We start from the raw sequence: 16,909 nt of genomic DNA, 5'->3' as shown, positions 1-16,909 counted from the left end.
ATCAAATCCCACTTAGTTTTTTCCTTCCAGTTCCATTACTTATATGCCATCATCTCGTCAAGACCTCTGCAAAATCCTGATCTCCCGGCTTTTACCGATGCCTTTCTTTAATCTGTTCTTTGCACAGAAACCAGAGTAATGTTAAAATATACACCAGACCATGTCACATACTTGCTTAAAGACCCTTCAGTGACTTCCCACTGTCAGAAGAACAGCATCCAAATTTGTTGCCAGGACCACAAGGCCCTGCAGGGTCAGTCCTGCATCCCAGCCTGGCCAAATTCCCGCACTGTCCATGCTCCAGCTGTATTGCTGTCTCAATTTCTCCACCACAAGTTCTTTCTCATCTCATAGCCTCTCTACCCACTTTTCTCTCATTGGCAATGCTCTTCCCCCAGCTCTTTATGCCTGATTCCTTCTTATTCGACAGGTGTCAGCTCTATTGTCACCACTTCAGAGAAGCCTTTTTTTTGCCTACCCTATGTAAAGTAAGCTACTCTCCTTATTCCTCCCCATTTTATCCTCTATATTACTGTATTTATTTCCTTTAAAACACTGACCATATTCTCAAATATTCTTATTTGTTTACCAGTTTAGCATATTTTCCCTAAAACTATACTCAAGGGAGGTAACCTTGCCTATATTACTACTGTTGTATGTCTAGCCTAGCAGAGTGCCCAGGACCTGGGAGGCACTCAAAAGTATTTACTGATAGAATGAGTAAACAAACATGGCAAGATACCATTTTTTAGTGCTAGGTTTTATATTAAAAAGTTCTCAGCCTTTCTATTGTTCTTTTTGCTTAAAAAAAAAAGCCCATATATAATTACTCCCATGCAGTATTCTGAAATCAAAAGTATATTGAAAGCAAGCAAATTTTATCTATACTTTCCCTTGGAACTTCTGACAGTAACTTTAGAAAAAGCTTATTCACAATTGAAATGTGCTGATTCCAAGAAATAAGCTACCCCAAGCCATCAAACCATTTAACTTACTCTTTGAATCCTGTCCTGAGTTCTGCAATCAGACCAGATTTCACATGCCAAATGAAGCACTTTGGAATGAGAACAAGGAAACTATAATGCTTTGCATTTCTCCATATAATAAACTTGGTTTCCTGAAATCAGAGGATAAGACTAAAATCCATCATCATCTAGAAATGACCGCTCAGGTATGATAAAAAGCAGAACATGCTAAGTTTCCATTTCCCTTTCCAATTCCTAAGAATCTCACATCCCATAATAGACTTTATTCATCTTGGTCTCCTTTTCATCAATAAAATGTCAGTGCTAAAAGGCTGTAACAACCAGGAAATAATTTTGAGCAATTTTGACTTTCCTGTTGAGAACTATTCTGGCCCACTAGTCACGAGGGACAAGAAGCAGGAAAACTTCATAAAATCCTTCTCTTTACAATGCCAGCTTGGAGTTATTCCAGGAGCAAGCCTTTGGGGTTCATGTGTGTGGTATTCAGATCAGGGCAAAGCAAAATGCATGAGAGGGAATGGAAAATGCTTATAGTGGTCTCTGCACTGACTTGTCCAAATCTGGCCTGAACCTTACCACACACATTTATACATACCAAAAAGGTAAGAATAAAAGCATTCAGAATAGAATGAGTGGTGCATATGCAATGGAAATAAGACTCTGTGGCTATAGGAAATCAAATACCAGATAGTTTAGGGAATTCAAGGAAAAGGGGAGGAAGTTGCTTTTTAGTTATAAGGAAGCAGGATAAATGCAAAGAGAATATGAAACATGGATGTTTTTGTATATTTGAGCAGAAAAACTTTCATATAACACTGTGTAAAAATTTTAAATTTATAAACATATCCACTAAACAAATTTATTTCATACTTTCAATTCTTCATAGCCTTTGCAAAGAGACCTAGCGTGGATGCGTTATAAAAAAGCAGTGAAAGCATACAAGTAGATGACTATTCCATTTTCTTTCAGTCTTTTATAGTCAACCTGTCTATAAGGATATTTCCCAGAAAGGACTTTCCAGTAAACTGTTAAATAATCATGTTACCCAAAACCTCTTGCAATGACATTACTCTTTGCATGTACAGGGAGCAGGCCGACCCTTCTTAATCTGGTCAATGGTTATACCCTATAAGACAGATCTACTTATAAGGCCCTAAGGGAGGTACACAAATACTAGGAATTTTAAAACAATGAGTGGCTTATATTGTTTCAACCAATGTTACCTTTTTTCTTTAGATTCCAATTGAAAACTATAAATGTGTGCTGGCTTACCAATTTTTTTAACTTCTTCAGCAAAGTATGGGTCATTCATATCAACATCAGAGGGAAGTTCATCTTCATTGGACTCTTCAGCAAGAGCCTTAAGGTTGAATGTAAAACACATATAGTTTATTACAAGGACCATGATATATATATACATATATATGAAGGAAAATAATATGACTTCTTTCAAATTATATTTAAATTAAAATAATTTAATTAAACCAGTTAATTAATTGTTCAGTTTATAAAATAACTCCCATCTAAGTTATTCTTTTGTTTGTTCAACCAATATTTGTGGAACACTTAATAAATGCAGGAAACTATGTAAGGCAATGGGAAGAAATGAAAGTTATCAGATACATGGTTTTTGTCTTTAAAAATTTTACAATCTATTAAGAGAAATTAGACACAAATAGACATACATATCAGTAGTAATAATTCAAGACAGGAAATGCAAGAAGAGACAAAAATAAAATGATACAGACATTCGAAGGAGGAAAATACTTTTAGATGGCTAGTCAGTGAAGAGAGGTGGCCTTCTCTCTCAGAAAATTGAGAAATAGCAGTGTGTTATAAATAGTATGAGTAGTGCACTGTGGGTTATCTTTTACATTATTTTTTAAAACACTTTATTTGTTGGTTAATAAAAATAACAGTTATGCCCTAACCGGTTTGGCTCAGTGAATAGAGCGTCAGCCTGTGGACTCAAGGGTCCCAAGTTCGAGTCCAGTTAAGGGCATGTACCTTGGTTACGGGCACATACTCAGTAGGGGGTGTGCAGGAGGCAGCTGATCGATGTTTCTCTCATCGATGCTTCTAACTATCTATTCCTCTCCCTTCCTCTCTGTAAAAAATCAATAAAATATATTAAAAAAAATAAAATAAAAATAAAAATAACAGTTATTTTGAAAATCCAAATATATGTAAAAGCAGTTAGGATAGCCACCTGTTTGTTTTTATCACCCAAATTTCAGTAAATATCTTTTTTTTTTTTTTTTTTTTTTTTTTTTAACACATTCCACTGATTTTCCACAGAGAGGAAGGGAGAGAGAGATAGAGAGCCAGAAACATCGATGAGAGAGAAACATCGATCAGCTGCCTCCTGCACATCTCCCACCGGGGATGTGCCCGCAACCCAGGTACATGCCCTTGACCGGAATCGAACCCGGGACCCTTCAGTCCGCAGGCCGACGCTCCATCCACTGAGCCAAACCGGTTTCGGCAAATATCTTTTTTTTTATCCACAATCTACCCCTAAGAACTCTTGGGCTATTTTTAAGCAAATCTTGTTAGTTAAATTTTTGCTAATCAAATGTGAATAGACTATCTACTAAATTAGCATGTTTAATTAAAAATTCAAGTCTATAAAATAAATAGAACATGTGGGAACCAAGATCAGACTTGAGTTTATTCCCAGGAATTTAAAACATGAGTCATTTTAACAGAAGCATTTAGAATGCACATCGCTAAGCATCATCCTGCACGCCGAAGAAGACCCAGCAAGCCCCAAAATATTCATTATGATATTAATATCCTTTTAAGAATAGGGCGTCTAAATTTTTTTCACTAAAATATTATAATAGATTCAGCAATAATATGTTTCTAACAAAGATTATGGAATATTTATATCTAACTTCAAATCTACTCATGTATAACTGTTTTTTAGATTTAAACTATACTTATTATCAACTATGGCACATAAACATGTATTCATTTCTTCAATAATCATTTCTCAGTATCAAAATTAAAGTCACAGAGCAGAAAAGGGGAAAACTGTAACTTGAAAAAATTTCTTGAAATCCTTGTACATATGGAGAACCTGTGGAGTTGGAAGGGATCTGCTGATATCACCAAGTACAGTACAGAGCACGAAGTCTGGAACAAACTGGGTGTATTTTTAATGTTATTGGTAAAATGTGCCCAGTCTTAGTCTAATGAAGGGAAGGCACCTAGCAAATGAAAATCAAAGATATAATTTATTTTATATAAATAAAATCAAATAGCTGCTAAAGGTCTCAGAACAAAGGAACTACTTTACCGACCCTACAGAGACCCACTTGTAAGTCTTCCAATAAACTGATGGCTTAATGACCTGTGAAATTATTCTGCCTACTTAGTTTTAAAGGAAGTTCTAGGGAAGAAGAGAGGTAGCATACCAATAATGGGGTAGGGGTCTTACCCCTTTCCCTAGTCACTTCCAGGAATACTGACTATAGGAGTAAAAAAATCACTGTACTCCATTGTATCATTCAGTTCTGTAGCCCTCTATCTTTATAAGCCCTGAAAGTCACAGCTTTACGAAAGTACAAGAGAGAGAGAGAGAACACAGTGCAGTAGAGAGACACTGGAGTGAGAGCTCAGACAAATCACTTAATTTTCTACAACTATAAAACATCAGGGACAGACTAGAACTAATCATTTAAGATTCCTCAAATTGTAAAATTCTGTAATTAGTGATACCATCTTAAGAAAATGACTTTACTGATAGAATGCTGCACTTGGTGACAAGAGTATTTTCAGTGGCAAAACCCTTAAGCGGTCTCTGCTATCACTAAAGAAGCTAACTCTGCAATGACTTAATGACAACTTTTATATGCATATATCCTCAAGTAAAGAAGTCTGTATGTACCTCTTTTCCTCAAAAACAAAAGAGAATCAAGCCGTTTCATATCCAGACATCAACTAAATGCAAAATTTTAGAATACAGCGGCTGTGGATTAAAGTGGCTCTGGGTTTTTACCAGACATTGTATAACATTATGTAGCCTCATAGAAAACACTTAAACTATTGGATTTTTCTTTTTGTCTTTCTTAAAACTGCAATGGTAACAAGGCCTACTCCAGTAAGTGGTTACACTGTGTGATAATAGGTGCTGAGCACCTGGTACTGTTTCATACATGGTTGATGTTCAATAAATATTTGGCCATAATTATCTTTGATACCTTCTGTTTCTTTTTCAGTCTTTTTTTCTCTTTCTTCTTCTCTAAAAATTGTTCCCAAGGAGTGAGTTTATCCTTTCCTTCCAATTTGTTTCTGACCATCTCTTCTGCACTTTCTTTAAGACCTAAGGAAAAACATAAAAATAGTTATATTTAAAATGTAATTTACCAAAAAAGGTAATTTATATATATTTAATAGAGTAATAATGTAAAATGCAAAAGTGAATTTTGCAATACTACAAGATCACAAAATAATGTAGGATCAACTTATATCAAAGCTATTTCCTAATAGCAAACAACAATAAACCTAACCAAACCAAAATAAATAAAAAAACCCATCAACTTAATATATGATCAAGCCACTGAAGAAAAATCCTTTATTTAGCCTCAAATTTCATTTCTCTATACTAATTGCTTTGAGATTCTAGTAATTCTGGAACAGGTGATTAACAAAAGCTGATTGGTAAGGCAACCCCCGTTGCAATACCCCAGGAAGAAAGCATTCTCATAATCACTCCATAAGCACTCTGTCAGGCCACATCTTTAAGATCAAAAGGACCACTAAGTTCACATTCCAATTCGTATGATTTAACTCTTTCAATGTTGTTATTTGCTCTTATATTTCATTAGACTCTAAAGGTCTTTGTTTCTTGTATTCTGCAGCTCCTAAATGTTTCTAGGTGGCTTATCTAATAGCTGGAGTGCCTGAGAATGTAAAAAAAAAAAAAAAAAGCCCCAAGGCTGATAATATCAGCCCATGGAGACCCTCATTATTGCCAAAGTACAGAAAATATGACTACTGTGTGGTCCCCTTTAATAATAAAGATGTTTGTTTTACTTTGTAGTATTTCTTTGGAGGTCATGGTAGGGCTTGGGGAAGAAGGGGTTTCATATTTATATGATACAAAATCCCTTTAAAAAACAATAATAGAATGATTCAAAATGCTGACATGGTCCATCCATCCAATCTTCCCAGATACATTTTAAATTCTAAGATAATGAAAACAATCTTAAAGATATAATAATTCTCATTTTTCCTGAGACTGAGAGTTCAGTAACTTGCCTAAGAACATGCAGCTAGGAAGCTAAACAGATAAAATCTGAATTCCTGGTTATCCGAAATACCATTACCAGATACATCTGAAATGCTGGTTTGACTTAGAATGAAGAAATGTATAGTCAGTCCATGATAAAATCTAAAGCTTTGGGCCACAGGTTTGTCACCTGCAAAATGAGGTTGGTCTAGATCAGAAGCATGCAACTGTCCCTCCCAAATACACCATTTTTCCATCTCAAAGAAAATATTTGGTAGAAATTCAAATATATACAACTAAAAGTAGTGCTTTGAATCTTGAGCCCCAAAGGGCAGCATAAAACAAGTATACTAGATGATCTCTATGGTCCCTTTCATGGCTTTTAAACTCAGATTTAATCTCCAAATTTCTATGACTTAGAAAAGTATTAAATTGTATGTATACTCAAGGTTATGTAGATTTGTTTTTATGACATACTGATGGTAGGATCTCTGATTCTTTGGATGCCAAATCAGAAACATAACTCTCAGTTTCAAAACGCTGCTTATAAGAAAAAAACAATTCCCTTTACTGAGCAGATTCTAGGAGAAATGTGAAATGTATAAAACCATGTCCAGATCTCTGACCGAATCAAGAGATACACAGCACCTAGGTCCAAATCTCTGACCGAATCAAGAGACACACTGCACCTAGGAAATATAAACTGGGATCTCCATTTGAGAGAAAGCAGCAATTCCTGACAAAATAAGTTGATTTCAAATAACAAAATGAAATAACATATATTATGCCAAAGGGTCAGGACACAAGCGAGTTTCACATTCTAAATGTACAGTATTATATTATTACATGTGTTTAAATAATAATCTTTTTTTTAAAAGAAATATATTTTATTGATGTTTTTACAGAGAGGAAGGGAGAGAGATAGAGAGTTAGAAACATCAATCAGCTGCCTCCTGCACATCTCCTACTGGGAATGTGCCTGCAACCCAGGTACATGCCCTTGACCGGAATCGAACCTGGGACCTTTCAGTCCACAGGCCGACGCTCTATCCACTGAGCCAAACCGGTTTTGGCTTAAATAATAATCTTTAAGGTATTCTACTACTGTATCATTTCCAAACAAATTAAGAAAGATTTTATTTACTCCAAAATATTAAGTATTATGTTTAGATATTTTTTTCAACAAAATGTATTCTCTGATTATAATCATACATCGAATAATGACAAGATACTTTCTGAGAATTCAGGTTGGGCGGTTTTGCTGTGTGAACATCGTAGAATGCCCTTACACAAACCTGGATGGTACAGCCTACTCACACCTAGGCTTATTGTATAGCTTATTGCTTCTAGACTACAAACCTGTATAGCATGTTATTGAACTGAATACTGTAGGCAAATGTAACACAATGATAAGTATTTGTGTATTTCAACATAGCTAAGCATAGAAAAGGTACAACAAAAAGATGGTATAAAAAATTAAAAATGGTACATACAGGACTGGGAAGTTGCTCTGGTGAGTCAGTGAGTGAGTGGTAAGTGAATGTGAAGGGTCAGGACAATACTATACACCAGTGATTTATCAACTGGTTTGCTATGGCACACTGGTGTGCCACAAGAATTTTTAAAACATGCATACCTGACTATTCAGTCAGGGGCACTGACCTCTTTTCCCTTAGATTGTCAAATAAAAAAGTGATAACAACCACAACAACAACAGTTGTCCAGTATGAATGAATCAAAATTATACCTATTTTTTGTCAGATTGACAAAAAAATATATTTTGGTGTGCTGCAGAAATTTATTAATTAGTTTATACGTGCCATGAAATGAAAAAGGTTGAAAATTACTGCTATATACAACTGTAGACTTTATAAATACTGTGTACTTAGGGTACATTAAATTATTAAAAAATCTTTTGCTTCAATAATAAATTAATGTTAGCTTACTGTAACATTTTTACTTTATAAACAAAAATATTTTTTTAATCCTCACCCAAGGATATGTTTTCATTGATTTTTAGAGAGAAAGAGAGAGGGAGGAAGGGAGGGAAACATGGATGTGAAAGAGAAACATCAATCTGTTGCCTCCCATCCGTGCCCTGACCAGGATTGACTCTACAACCTAGAAGCGAACCTGCAAACTTCTGGTGTGCGAGATGATGCTCCAACCCACTGAGCCAGCAGGCCAGGGCATTGATATATATATATATATATATATATATATATTTTTACTTTTGACTCTTTTTTATTATAACATTTAGCTTAAAACATATACACATTATACAGCTACACAAAAATATTTTCTTTCTTAATATCCTTATTCTATAAGCTTTTTTCTATTTTTAAAGCTTTTAATTTTTAAAAACTTTGTAAGCTTTTTTTGTTGTTGTTAAAACTAAAACACAAACACATATAGGCCTACATAGCATCAGAATTATCAATATCATTGTCTTCCAAACCTCCACATCTTATTCTACTGGAAGATCTTCAGAGGCGATAACAGGCATGGAGCTGTTTTGGCTTTTCTTGGGACATAACTTGAGAATTTGATAAAAGCTGTGGAATCCCTCCCTGAAACAATGTACTAGAAAAACTTGCATATTATGTTCAGGGAGCTTACAGATACCCAATGTTCACCTGTATGCAAGGATCCAAGGGCCTCAGGTAAAGAACATTTATAGGGGCTGTAGAGATCTAAGGAAGATGGGAGTCATGTTCAACAACTTTAAAACTGAACAACACAGACATTTGTAGGTTTTACATCAGGGTTATTCATTTCAGCACTATCATTTAGGACCAGACACATTCTTTGTTGTGAAGGATAATCCTGTGCATTGAAGGACTTTCTAGCAATATCTCTAGCCTATCCGTTAGAAGCCAGTAGCCCCAGTTGTGAAAATACAAATTGTCTCCAGATATTACCACATGTCCCCTTGGGGGGCAAAATCACCCCTCATTGAGAACCACTGTTCTGGACAATTATTAGAAGACATTTCTGAAAACAAAGGCTATTTCATTATTTGTATTATAAATGATATGGGGTTCTTTTGGTATTTGATTATATAATGTCTTTTCCACTTTAGAAGTTTCATCTGAGTATGCTTTTTCTTCCAACTAGACCAAAGGCAACTTAAGTCACCTTCTTTTGTATTCCATAATATTTAGGACAGTGCCAGACACAGACTAAGTACTTAAGCACTTAACTGATCTGTCTTGAAGGAAGGATTCTTATTCAAGCCAACTGTTTGATCTTTGATGTTTGGAACATATTCTCTCCAACAGAAAATGAATCAAAACTTTAACATCTAAACAAATGGCCTTTATCCCAAAGCAATTCATGTGGTTTTTTTAAAAGGTCCTATAGCTCTAGAATAATTCATGAAATATTTATTCCCAGGAAATATTTTATATTTTTCTGGCATTTTGTTTATTTACAACAATAAATAGCATCTTTAGTTAAATACTGTCTGTATTATTTTTTGCTGGGCTTTCACATAACACACCAAAATAGTAAAATGACAAATACAGTGCCATGGATTAACACAGCACAACGATAACTTAAAAATGCTTTGTTCTCATCGTCATTATGAGGTCATTTAAATCTCTTGACACAGATCACAGTTGTTTATGTTCTAAATTCTCAAAAATATGCCCATCCCAGAAGCCTCTTGGCATACGCACAAGAACATTCTTCAGACAGTTTTAGCCTCATTTGAGAGCAGCCACTATGTGAATGAAAAACAACTATGTTTTAAGTTTTGCACAGTTTTGTTTAAAAAAATTTTTAATGTATACTCAAGGACTGCCAGATTAGCTAAAAATAGCATCAATAATCCTACAAATAAGGGGTAAAAACTCTTTCAAAGCCAACCATGAACATAGATGACTCAATTATGACAATAACTAGAGGCCCGGTGCACAAAGATTTGTGCACTTGGGGGAAGGGGGGTCCCTCAGCCTGGCCTGTGCCCTCTTGCAGTCTGGGACCCCTAGGGGGTGACCACTTGCTGGCTTAGGCCTGCTCCCCAGGGGATTGGGCCTAAGCTGGCAATCAGACATTCCTCTGGCAACCCGGCAACCCTCGGAGGATGTCCATTTGCCAGCGGGGAGCAACCTAAGCTGCAGTCAGACATCCTTAGCACTGCTGAGGAGGCAGGAGAGGCTCCCACCACCACGGCTGTACTGGCAGCCATCAGCCTGGCTTGTGGCTGAGCAGAGCTCCCCGCTGTGAGAGCGCACTGACCACCAGAGGGCAGCTCCTGCATTGAGCGTCTGGCCCCTGGTGGTCAGTGTGTGTCATAGTGACCAGTCATTCTCAGTCTTTATGCTATTAGGGTCAGTTTGCATATTACCCTTTTACTATATAGGATAGAGGCCTGGTGCACGGGTAGGGGCCAGCTGGTTTGCCGTGAAGGGTGTCCCGGATCAGAGTGGAGGTCCCGCTTGGGTGCCTGGCCAGCCTGGGTGAGGGGCTGATGGCTGTTTGCAGCTGGTCACACCCCCTTCAGGGTGGGGGTCCCCACTGGGGAGCCTGGCCAGTCTGGGTGAGGGGCTGAGGGCCGTTTTCAGGCTGGCGAGCGACTGAAGCTCCCAGCCTATTTTTTTTTTATTCTGGGATTTATTTACCTTCTAAAGCTGTCACTGAAGCTGAGAGCCGGCTCCAGCTCTGAGGCCCGGCTCCAGCTCTGAGGCCGTGGCTGGCTGAAAGCAGGTATCTTGGTTTGTTTACCTTCTATAATTGAAACTCTGTTGCCATCACTGGTGCTCTAAGCTCTGAGGCCCCGGCTGGCTGAAAGCAGGTATCTGGGGTTTGTTTAGCTTCTATAATTGAAACACTGTTGCTTCTGGAGCTCAGAGCTGGGCCGCGGCAGGCGGGGAACCTTGGCTTCCACCATCACTGGAGCAAGCAAGCCTCCTGCTCGCTTCAGCTTCGTGGCTGCTGGCTGCCATCTTTGTTGGCAGTTAATTTGCATATCCTGCTGATTAGCCAATGGGAAGCGTAGCGGAGGTATGGTCAATTACCATGTTTGTCTATTATTAGATAGGATAATTTAAGTGCAATTCATATATAATTATTTTGGTAATTTGCATACATAGAAAAATACTTTAAAATATCCTTTGAAAATAAACTAAAACAAGACTATACATTTCTCTTGAAGCTACTCATTTGAAATATTCAAAAGGTCTTCAAGGGGCAGGACATGAATAACTTCCAAGTAGCATAATGGGTTTTGTTTATAAAAAACAAAATGCATGCTTTAAGATTTCTGATACAGGCTGAAACTGGCACTTTATATTTTATGAAGACTTAGGATCCAGAGAATATTTATGAACACTTATAGCTCGAACTTTATTAACGGTGATATGTTTAAATTGGACTATATATATTAATACTCAATTCCAAAAGCAGCTTTTGAAATGTAACTAACCGCTACCACCCAAACTCCCAACTTGGATGGAATTCACTCTGGGTATAAGAGAAAACTACCAATCATGCCCTGAGGAACACTGGCATCAAAGGCACCCCTTCAAAATGTCCAGTTATCCCCAATGGTCAGGGAGATTGGAAAAGCATATCCTATCTAATAGAGGGAATATGCTAATTGACCCTCACGCTGTTGCATAGATGGCAGCACCCACAGCCAATAAGGAGGGAATATGCTAATGACTGCCATGCCCTCAAAGATGGCGGTGCCCACAGTCAATAAGGAGAGAATAGGCTAATTTACTGCCACCCCACAGCCAGAAGATGGCAGCGCCCGGTCCCCTCAGCCCGGCGGGGGGGGCAGGTGCACGGCAAGGCCGGGCCCGCCCCACGCACTTGCCTCCAGAGTCCCCTGGTCCCCTCAGGCTCCCAGGGCTGGCCCGAGGTGCAGGCAAGTCTCAGATGGCGGCTGCCCAGCCGCCCGGGGCTGCCCAATGCTCAGGTAACCAGGGCTGGCCGAGGCTTGCTCTGCTGGCAGTGGCAGCAGCAGAGGTGTGATGAGGCATCGCCTTCCCCTGAGGGCTCTTGGACTGTGAGAGGGGGCAAGCCGGGCTGAGGGACCCCTGCCTCCAGTGAATGAATTTTCATGCACCGGGCCTCTAGTTTACTTATATAATTAACAAAGGTCACAGGGATAATAGGTCCATATGAGTAACGAGGATTTTTATCAGTGGTGTTATTTTTTCTCTCCATGGTAATCAAGTGATTACGCATGCAGGGTTATCATTAAAGCATACTGAATAAGCTAAACTATATTCTTTTACTCTGTACCATTTTTCACAGTTGGAACTTTATATTTATTTGTGTGATTTTTAAGAATTACTATTATTAATGGCTATCTCCCTTACTAGGTTGCAAGCTCCATGAGGGTAGAGGCCAGAGCTCCTCCCCCCATCAAAAGTAACTAGTGGCTAGTGGAGGACCTGGTATAATAAATGTCTGTTGAATGAAAGTGAAAATTAGAGGATAAATTTGTCAAATTTGCTCCCAACTTCATGGACAGGGAGCAACAATGCATGAAATTAAAAAGTAAAGTAACAACTAACTTTGGGAACAATAGTAAACAGCAAAAATTACTAATCAGGCAGAACCAACATATGTCCTTTGTATGCAGGTAATACTGTTATATATCTACTACATGGAAACAACACAGACAGCTATAATACAAATAATAAAGTTAAGAGGATATTGGCACACTAGTTTGGGAAATGGTTCTCATATAGCATTCAATGAAGTATCCAGAGAAAATACTACATGCTGAATGAATAAATGTAAATGCTTTATGTTGTTAATTGTCTAAAAGCTATTTCAATATATAGGAACTGTTCTACATTTGTCTTTAGTTTGACCTTATCATACTCGAACTTCTTCTAAATATCCTCTTATTCTCCCTTAAAATGATGACTTCCATTTGCAAGTACATAGAAGGTCCTCAAATAATATTTCACTCAACATCATTTTGTTACAAGGTTCGTGAGATGCCATACAGGACTTAACTCTTATTTATATCAATTAGCCTATGAAAAAATTTACCTTCATTATACATTGTTTCACTTAAAGTCACAAAACCTATCAAAGACATTGGGTCAGAACTTAACTGTAATTCAGTTTACTCTGAACCAAGTTGTCCCAGCTTCTTAGAATCAAATATTCTTAAAAAGCTGACTTTAAGTATAAGACATTTGGGCCCCATTAGGGAATCATTGTTTCTTATATTTATCTGTAACTTTATTTGTATGTTTTCTTTGCCTTTCAAGTAATTTTTTTATCACAATGTACATAATATCAAGCTCTCCTAATACTAACAGAAGAAAATTCTGGCCAGGTCTGGTGAAGCCATTCTATTTAATTTATGGCAAAGAGGACCGGAGAACTACTTGTTCTGTTATTTTTCACACATAATGTTTACAGACAAGTAGAAAATACATGAAAACTTTTAAGTGAATGGCTAAGAAGTAAGAAAAAAAGGGGAATTTTTAAGAGTCCAGCCACAACAAGAAAGCTTAGATAGAATTGTGAAACTAGCTCAGAGCAGGAAGTTTTCTTTGGGGACACATACTAATCTGCTATAGAGGAGTATAGATATTGGGTTTTAATAGTCTACTAGCCCAGGAGACAGCAGGCAATGTTGAGAGCCACCATCATGGTGGAATGTCCCATCAGAGACCACTACCATGAAGCCAGGATCCTAATGGGTGCCTTCAAGTGGGTGCTGCTCCTCCTCTGACAACTCAGAGGGAATACATGCCTGTTTGGGCTTCGGCTATGGGCAGAACAATGAAAGTAAAAATACATTTCCCCCCCAGAGAATTTATAACTACAAGCCCACAAATCCATGGGTTTGTGGCTGGAATTCTCAATATCTGTGTGGGCCAAAAGACCCCAATCCAAAAATTTGGTTTCAATTGGTTTTGGATTGGAAATGCCCTTAGGCACCTGGCAAATACTCTCTAAAAGAGGCACTTTTGACCCAGGCCTTAAAGAATTCCCATAGGTAAAGATCCAAGAACAATGAGATCACAATCAAAATTCAATATGAACCAGAGTAAGCAGAAACAAAATAATAGAAGTCAGACCTATAAAGACTATAGATTCTGGAATTATTCAGATACAGAATATAAAATCAGCACATTAAAAAAACAAAAGAGGAAATTAAAAAATAAGATTATGAAAAGTATGAGACAGACTTGGGGGAAAAAAAACTTCCTGAAACAAAAACATAACTGATATTACAGTCAATGACCAAGTTAACAGCAGACTATAACGAGGTAAAGAAAAAAATTAATGAACTGAAAGACAGAACTGAAGAAATTACCCACTATGTTACATAAATTCAAAGGTATGGGAAATATGAGTTATGGAGAATGAAAAGGTACCACACATATAAAATAGGATTTCCAGAAGGAGAAAGTAGAGAAGATGAAGAAAATGTAGTGTTTTAAGAGAAAATGCTTAGACATTTTCAAAACTGATGAAAGATACTCATCTTTAGTACACAATTAATTCTAAGCAATATAAACACATCAAGCAAAAAAATGACCTAGATACATCATAGTGAAACTCAGAATAGTAAACTATTTTAAGATGTAGGAACAAAAGGCAGCACTGAGGAGCAAGGCTAACCCTTTCCTGACAGGGTCCAAGAGTGAGCCCCTGGGCCCTGGGATTCGTGTAGTGTGTTCTTTAGTTACCTGGCTTCCTCACTTGTAACTCTGTCAACAGGAGTCAAGGGGAAGTCTCTAGCGCTCACCGTAAACTTGATCCTCCCCAGGAAGGGGTTAAGAAGGGAACTGGCTTGGCACATTCATGGCACCAGCAGATACCCTTCCCACCCTAATCCTCAACATTAACAGCCTCACCATCAAAATCTGCCTGGAACCCACCAGGAATAATCTCTTTGTGCCTTTTATCCCTATTTATTTTGGTCACCACAAAAAGCCCCTAATCATCAAGTTCCCCCTAACCTCCCATGTTCTAATCCTCTGAAGTTAATGGCATAGCCACTCTTTTGCCGCCCTCTCCCTTCCCTCTTTAATTCTCTACTGCTAAATTCTCTGGAATTCACAATACATCATCAGTAAAAACCCAATTATATAATTCTGAACATTATGTTCTTGTTCTAAGTAAAACCCGGCTCTCTCCTGAGGAAATACAGCTCTTTCAAATTTTGTTGTTGTTGCTAGTGGTAGTGTTTGTTTTTTTCATAGAGCCCTCACATAAACTGGCCTAGAGTGCAGATAGGGTTGTGTGTGTATCTGTAGAGCTCTTCATTCAGTTTTAAGAAACGTGGTACTGATAGAGGGAAGGAAGGGTATGCAACAAGAACAGGACCACAGTTCTTTAGAGATGATTCACCTTATTAATTATAGAAAAGAGGTTTTCTTACAGACCCTGGACCCATACCCCCTCCAGGAGTTTGCCTATGGAATGCTGACCATTCTCCAGTCCCAGGGACTGGAGGAGCTGGGTTTTCATATCACTGAAAATTAACTACGGTACCTTGTTATTGGATTTCAAGATCCTGGAAGGAGACACACGGACCATGGACCCTGCGGCCATTACCTTGCCCTCCCCTCACCCCAGCTCCACCTTGCATGTAAGCCTTTCTTCCTTAGACATATATAACCAGCTGGCTAGTAGGGGGATATTAGAGCAGAATTTACAGGATGACCTGATGTTCTCTCCATACTGCCAGCATTATTGGAATAAAAGTTCATATATGATTCAACCTGGTCTCTGCTTAATTTGGCTCAAGTAGTGATAGATGCTTGGACCCCTTTTGTGTTCAGGGACAGACAAGCAGACTAAAGAGAGCCAAGCAACAGATCCATGCAGTTATGAAACTTTGGTACATGACAGAGTTGACATGCCAAATTATTGGGGGAAAGAATATTCAATAAATGGAACAGAATATAAAAAATTTTCCATGTAGAAGAAGATGAAATTGGATCCCTTATATAATATTTTTAAAAAATCAACTCATGATGGATCAAGGATTTAAATGTCAAAAACCTTAAACCATTCTACCTTTAATAGAAAACAAAGGTGAACATTGATCTCATCAATGATTTCTTAGAGGAAACACAGAAAGTATTAACTATTTTAAAAAGATTATTTGATAATATTAAAATCAAGAACATTTTTCATTAGACAACACTTCCAAGAAAGTGTGTGTGTGTGTAGTTACATATAGAAGAGACATGCTAGCCTATAAAAGACAAAGGAATTGTATCAAAGATAAAGAACCCCTAAAAATCAGTAGAAAAAGAACAAATAATATAACAGAAAAATGGCCAAAAGATAGATATCTGAGTATTTTACTGAGGAGGAAACATATTATGGCCAATATATATATGAAGAGATATTTTAACTCATTAGTGATAAGAGAAATGCAAATCAAGTGCTGCTTGTGGGAATGTAAACTGATACCATCATACTGGAAAAGAATTTAGTGTTTCATCTTGTAAAGCTGAACATTTACACATCCTATGACCCAGCAATTACACTCCTTGATAAATACCCAGCAATATTGAAACACATACAAGAAGATGTATAGAAATGTTCATAGCAGCATAAATCACCATACTAAACACTAAAGAACATCCCAGATGTGTACCCAATAATATGCATATACAAACTGTGGTATGCAGCAGTCAAATGAATGAGCTACAGATACAAAAAATACAGATAAATCTCAGCAATG

General features: G+C 37.5%; 1 protein-coding gene across 2 annotated transcripts in view; it reads right to left on the bottom strand.

Moving 5' to 3' along the window:
- ESF1 (ESF1 nucleolar pre-rRNA processing protein homolog) overlaps positions 1–16,909 on the bottom strand; it is a 69,387-nt gene that overhangs the window by 8,373 nt on the left and 44,105 nt on the right. For both annotated transcript variants that reach the window (XM_070419893.1, XM_070419894.1), the window contains 2 exons: positions 5,192–5,313; positions 2,259–2,346 (listed from right to left, as the gene is read on the bottom strand). In XM_070419893.1, coding sequence (XP_070275994.1) covers positions 2,259–2,346; positions 5,192–5,313 — 210 coding nt within the window. The remainder of the gene's footprint in view (positions 1–2,258; positions 2,347–5,191; positions 5,314–16,909) is intronic.

The sequence above is a fragment of the Myotis yumanensis genome, unplaced genomic scaffold, assembly GCF_028538775.1.
Source record: "Myotis yumanensis isolate MYYU_CA2020_CCGP unplaced genomic scaffold, mMyoYum1.0.hap1 SCAF_7, whole genome shotgun sequence".
Taxonomy (NCBI): Eukaryota; Metazoa; Chordata; class Mammalia; order Chiroptera; family Vespertilionidae; genus Myotis; species Myotis yumanensis.
Note: the sequence above shows the minus strand (reverse complement) of the source record. Positions and strands in the feature narration are given on the sequence as shown.